Source organism: Chinchilla lanigera, unplaced genomic scaffold (genome assembly GCF_000276665.1).
Source record: "Chinchilla lanigera isolate Chin_1 unplaced genomic scaffold, ChiLan1.0 scaffold00007, whole genome shotgun sequence".
Classification (NCBI taxonomy): Eukaryota; Metazoa; Chordata; class Mammalia; order Rodentia; family Chinchillidae; genus Chinchilla; species Chinchilla lanigera.
Window position 1 is genome coordinate 1,514,161 of NW_004955408.1, and position 6,601 is coordinate 1,520,761.

Sequence of the window (6,601 nt, forward strand, 5' to 3'; positions counted from 1 at the left end):
CCCCAAACTTACCCAGCTGCCTCCTAAGGTGCTCTCCGTTCCCACAAGCACACTGCACTGTGTACAGACACACACACAACACTGTCGTCAACATACCAGTGGCATAGCTTAGCACTACTCTGAACTTGCTTCATTCCTTAGTGTCCCTTGGAGCTCTGCCCACATTAGTGTGCTTTTCATTTTAAGTGCAGTGATGGATGCCAGAGTAAGGACATGCCATAGTCTCTTCAGCTATTTTATTGAAGGACATTTAAATTATTTCTCATTTAGACCAATTTCACATAAAACTCTAAATTCTTCAAATATTTCCACAAATCCAGGAGATGGTCCCAGTCTCTTAGAACTGCACCAAAGCATTGTTCCACTGTGGCCCTTACACACATTCCTCCTCTCACTTCCTTCCTCAGCTTCTCCTTTTCCTACACTTACCCTGAGCTGCAGTCAGAAGGAATTACTTGCAGTTCCTTTAAGTACATGGTTTGTTGAATGAACACATGAAAATGCAGATCTTCTTGGAAACAACAGGAAAGAACAAGAGAAGTCCTGAGAGGTTCATGTGAGAAGTGACTACAAGAGAATGACAGGAAGCACATATCTAGGAGCCTGGGCTTTGCCCTTCCCTCTTCTCAGGGACCCAGAAGCTGAAGAAGTTTCCAGACAGCACTCCAAGCTTCACCCACTTCCTGTTAACCCAGGCACCTCGGGCCCAATCACTCACCAAGAAAGGAGCCTCCAAGGATTTGTTTCTCACCCTTCCAGGGATCTTCTCCTTGCTGCAACAGGGAGATCACCCTTGGTTTGGTAAACGGGAATCCTGCTCATAAGACAAAAAATAAATTAATAAAAAATTTGAGAAGCCAGAAAAACACCAGAGAATAAGACAAACAGATTACAGAGACAACATGTGGCCCACAGGCCTGAAATATTTACCCCTTGGCCCTCTATAGAGAAATTCTGCTGAGTCCTAGGACAGGCAAGTATAGGTCCAAGACTGAATAAATGAAGCCCTCTGCCAAAATGAGCGAGGAACCAGAGGAGAACTGCTGTGGGAAAAAGAAGCCAGGACTATGAGGAAAGCGCCCATGGGCAACCACACAGAGGGAAGGCAGTGATCCTGATACCATCTCCTGTCCCTGTGTGTGGTCCGTTCTGTGCCTGTGACGGGGAGGATGCCTTCAACATTTATTCGTAGACATCCTATTTGTACAATCCTAAGGCAAAACCTGGGTGATGTTTTCTGATGATCAACAGCTGCTACCCAGGAAAGGGAGCACCAAGACCTCCCTTTCCTGAACTTGGTCTGTGTGGGGAATTTCCTTACCCAGGGAAGCCAGGTTCCTATAGTTCTCCAGCATCACGTCCCGGTACAAGCTCCTCTGCAGAGCATCCAGCTTCCTCCACTCATCCCGAGTAAAGAGCACAGCCACATCCTCGAAGGTCACTGCCACCTATGAGGACAAGCCACTGCAGCTCACTTGAGAAAAGCCCTCAGAGGGAAGAAGGCAGCAGTGGGGGAGGCAGAGGCAATCAGCAAATGCTGCTGATGCCACTCAAGGTTCTGAAGGTCCTGGTGGTCGGTCAGAAATGGAGCAGCATAAAGGAGGAACCTGGCAACTGTAGTTTGGATCCTCCTTGCCCCTCAAAGACCATTGTGTTGAAGTCTTATTCCCAGCCCCAAGGTGCCACTGAGAGGAGTGGAACCTTCAGGAGATGGGTTCTAGTGAAAAGGAAATGAAGTTATCAGGCAGGTGCCCTCACAGGGGACACTGGGACCCCGGCTGGTTCCTGTCCTTCTCTCTTTGCTTCCAAGGGTGGCCTCTTCCAGCCCCCTTGATGCAGAGTCCTGCCCCAGCACAGGCCCATAGCTAAAATGCCAAGTGACCATGGATAATGTCTGAAACCACAGCCAAAATTAATCTTTCTTTCTCATAAATTGATTATTTCAGGTATTTTATAATAGTAACAGCAAGCTGACTACCACACTAGCTCTGTGTCAATCACTATGGAAGATGTCTAAAGGTGCAATCAATGAGTATTAATGAAAATAATATTTCTGAAGGAGATTAGATGATACCTATTAACATGCTTAGAAATATATGTACTCTTTAACTCACCAGTTACTATATTTGGGTTGGACTGAGGATGTATTAGAGTATACAAAATTGAATGCACGAGGATACTTATGGTGCTTGTGATAGTGAAAGAAAAATAAAAGGAAACAAATACTCACTGCTGAATACTACATTAAGTAATGTTAAGGCACTGTCTGGGTGCTTAGTCAAGCTTTAGGATAGCAGTTACAAAAATTATAATGGCTATCAGTTACCAGCTGTTTTCCACAGGCCAAGTACAGTACTGCTCTTAAGTGTTTCGTTGCATAATACATTTAATCAGCACCACAATCCTATAAAGAAATAATTATCATTGTCCCCATTCTGCACAAGAGAAAACAATACCACAGAGCATGAAAAATCTGCCCAAATCACACAGCTTCTACCAAACAGTGGTAGAAGAGAAATTCCAATCCACATGGCTATGGGAGGCTCCATTCTTAATGAATCTGCAAAACTGTGTCTCAACACCTACTCCACAGGGATAACAAATGAGATAATCTGTATGTGTGACCTAAGTACTCTGACAAAGCCACACCTATAGTAAGTAAGATCCTGCAGACTGACCTTAGCTGAGTAGAACATGGTGACTGTGGAGAGATGGAGTGCTGCAGGTCTGAGGTTCAACTTATCCTGGGCTACTGCAAGGACTCTGGAAAACCAGCCATCTATTTTAACTTTTGTTATCTGACCTCACATTCTTCTATTAGATAAACCTCCTGAAAAGCACCACTAAGCTTAAAAAAACTCCAGCCTCCACCAACCCGAAATCTAAGAATGGGATAACACCTGATTTCTATAGGAAAGATTTCCCTCTTTGCAATAGGCTGCCTACCTAATGCCCAATGCTAAACTGAACTATTTGTTAAATGTTGTAATTTTTTACTTTCTTTGTTCTTTGGCTAGAAGAGTTTGTGTAATCTTCTTCATGTTAGAATATGTCATTAAGGTAACTTGAATCTGCCTTTTCAGGGCATGGTCACTCATGTCTAGCTCAGAATAAACTATTTTTTTATTTCCTTTAAGCAGACTTCATATTTTATCTCAACATATACAACAGAGAGAGACAATGATGATGGTTGCTCAATACTGTGAATCTATGTATTTAAAATGCCACTGATTTACACAGTCAAAAGGGGATAAAATGGTAAATTACACACATGTACATTTTGCCACAACAAAGTTTAAAATGGTGAAATACACACCTGCATATGCACATAAATAAATGTACAGACAATGATTCTGAAGGCTGCACAACAAAGGCCTGTCAGTAAATAGCTCCAGATGTTAGAGCAATGGTGATTTTACTTGCTTTTTTATGTATGTTATGATATGATGAAATATATATTTAGTCTTCATCCCAATTTCCTGGCACACAGCTCCCAAAATTCTTAAAATCATCAAAGTGATAAGCAATCTCTCCATGTTAATGAGCTGATTCCGGGGTGTGACTCCTGGAGAGTGTCAGGAGAGGGGCCGAGGAGAAGCTGGCCAATGATTTAAGCAACTGTAAATATGTAGTGAAAACCTCAAAAACACCCAGACAGCACTGAGAGAGCCTGACCACTGAACACATGAAGGTTCTCGGAGTTGGAGCAGCCTGAAAGGACCAGGAGCTCCACACCCCTTGTCCCACACCACGCTAACCTCAGTTGATGCATTTATTCATATAAAACGTATTCATCTTTTATAACAGGCCTGTAACAGGCAGTTGCTAATAACCAGCTGAAACTTGAAAGTGGTGTCTGAAGTAAAGGGTGTAACGAGCTCTCAAGCGCTGGTATCTGGTGCTATCCCTAGGCAAACAGTGTCAGAACTGAGCTGAATTAGAGGAGTCTGTATCTGCAGCACAGCTTGCTTGGTGGGCAAGGATAAACCCCACACTTTGATATGAGAAGTGTTACAAGAGTAGAGTGGGAGACACTGAGTTCACTTTTCTACTCAGATATATTTTCTACATCTTAAAATTTTTAATATGACCATACAACATATGTACGATAAAATAATGTATTGGCATACGGGGAGAAGACAAGAGATGATCTTTGCCCTCAAAGAATTTACAATCTAATTGGCAGAAAAAGGAAATGCATGAAATAATCTGAACAACTGCAAACAGCCATGCAGGGACCTGGGCTTAACTCAGCAGTAGAATACTTGCATGGCATGCCAGAGGCCCTACTTCAATCCCCAGCACTGAGGAGGAAAAAGTGGTGTAGGTGGGCAGGCAGAACCATATGCCACCTCCTAGTTTAATCATCACTACAGAGACAGGAAAAAGAAAACTGAGATGCAGGCAGACAAGACTCAAAGCCATACCCTCTACAAGGGCAGCAGCAGGATCATAACTGAAACTTTCCAACTGTGAACTCAGCTCTCAAGTCTGTTCTTTCTCTCATCTTAAAGTCGCCATCCCCGAACATAACAGGGCATAGCATGCAGCACTGAGGCATGGGCAGCAGGTACGGACAAGAGAGATGCAGTAGGGGATTCTCACAAAGAGGGAAGGGGAGGGTCTACACAGGAGAGCAACTTGGGCCTGTGTGAATGGAGCGGGAAAGCCTTGAAGGAAATGGCACTGCCCAATCAGGAGATAGCAGGTCCTGACTGCAGCCTCAGATCAGACCCCACCACACTGTGGGTCCAAAGACAATGCCAAAATGAGTAAAGTAAGCTGCTGACATGTGACTGGGACTGCCATGCTCTCCAAGGTGATCCAGTGGATCACTGGAGGATTTAAGCCTGAAATGAGGGCCAGATCCACTGAGCCTGAATGTGGCTACCTGACTTCTTTGAGCTTCAGTTTCCTCATATGTATTTAAAACGAGGACACTAGCTAACTGTTATTTCTAACTATGGAAATAACAAATGCAAAGCCTCAACACATTCCTCAGAATGCTGGAAGATCAATAAACATCAAGTGTTAAATGAAAATGAGTAGAAAATGAAGGAGTATTTTCTGGTTCCTACAAACACTGCAAAGTCTGTATCAACATTTAATGTTATTAAGACAGCATTATTCAGCTGCCACAAACCATACAGTAAGCTATTACCATGTGCCAAGGCCTGATCTAAATACTCTCTAGGCACTAACTCAAGTCATCTTCTCCCCTACCCTAGGAGCCAGGCACAGCAGTTCTCTGTATCTTACAGGTTAGGTGGAATTATTTGCCTTCAGCCCACAAACAGCTAAAGAGGAGAGAGGTTAAAACCCATACTCTGGCATCGCAGTCCCACCTCTATACATTGGGTGCACTACTTCTCCATCACCGATATCCCATGAAACCCTCCTGTGGCTTCCAACTGTGTCCTCTCCACAGGGCTACCCTTTGTTCCCATGCCATCTCGCCTGGATGGGTGCCTCGCTTGTCCCCCAACATAAAGATGAAAATGGCAGGTCAAGATGAGCTTTCATCACTGCTACAAAGCAAATGATCATAAAGGTAAGAGAGAGGAAAAAACCCAAAACTTTAGGCTGTGGAAGCCAGGGGGAGGCACTGTGAGAATTCTCAGGGGTTAAAAGGATCATTCTTGCCAAAGACAGGGAGGAGGACGTGGATGACTCAAAGCAGCAAGGCCAGAAGGAAATTTTCCCAAGTCTGAGAGTTTATTCTGTCCCCACTGGCTTCTGCACTGTCCAATTAGTCATCAGATGGTGGAGTGAGATGAGTGAGCAAAGTGTGTTTATTGAGAACAGAAAGCAAACACTACATGTGGGTGATGTGGGCAGTGTTCCCTATACCACCCATGAACATGGACCGGGGGCTCCAAGGTCAAAGGACTTGGGCTCCAAATCCTGGGGAAGGCTGCATTGGGTAGAGGTCTTCAGGAAAGGAGGAAACAACAAATCCCACCCATTAAAAACTGAGATGGCAATGAGCTCACCTGAGCCCTTGCTTCCTTGTGCTTATTGGCCATGTCCTCTTTCTGGTCTCCTCCCCTTGGATGGTTCTGGTCTCCAGAAGGCAGGTCTGATAAGAAAAAGGTATCAGGAGGAAGCCCCTCCCACGTTCCCCTCAGAATCAGCACCTTCCACCACCCAAGAAAAACCAGTTGTGTCCTCAGCAGGGGAAAGCAGCAGCTGGGAGTGGACAGAGGCAGAGGGAAGGGCTGAGGCTCCAGACCCTCACTCTTCCTGCCTCAGAGAATTCCCAGATGCTAGCCTTGGAGAGGACGCGTCAGGCCACCAACTCCAGAGACTCACTGAGCCTCACCACGTGCCAGGCACACTTACTGTTTAGTCCCACAGCTCAGTGCCATTGCCAGCACCCCATTTTACAGACTATGAAACTGAGGGCAGTGTGGGGGCCACCCGCCCCTGTTCACACAGCCAATGAGGGTGGCACCCGCAGACAACTCAGGAAGAAACCCGAGATCCAGTCTACTGTCGCCGTGCATCACGTGACAATCTTCCTGAACCCCAAGCTTTGTATGCCCAATTCCTGTCTCCTGTCAAGGAATCCATTTCCAGAGATTTAGAGAAAACTCCTTCA

General features: G+C 45.1%; 1 protein-coding gene across 2 annotated transcripts in view; it reads right to left on the reverse strand.

Moving 5' to 3' along the window:
* LOC102007304 (zinc finger protein 354B) overlaps positions 1 to 6,079 on the reverse strand; it is a gene marked incomplete at its 5' end in the record, with an annotated part of 12,573 nt that extends 6,494 nt beyond the window's left edge. Inside the window, 4 exon segments of one of the 2 annotated variants that reach the window (XM_013507968.1) lie at positions 220 to 567; positions 719 to 814; positions 1,322 to 1,448; positions 5,994 to 6,079. In XM_013507968.1, coding sequence (XP_013363422.1) covers positions 467 to 567; positions 719 to 814; positions 1,322 to 1,448; positions 5,994 to 6,079 — 410 coding nt within the window. 2 annotated transcript variants of the gene reach the window in all.
* Between the last annotated feature and the right edge of the window lie 522 nt (positions 6,080 to 6,601).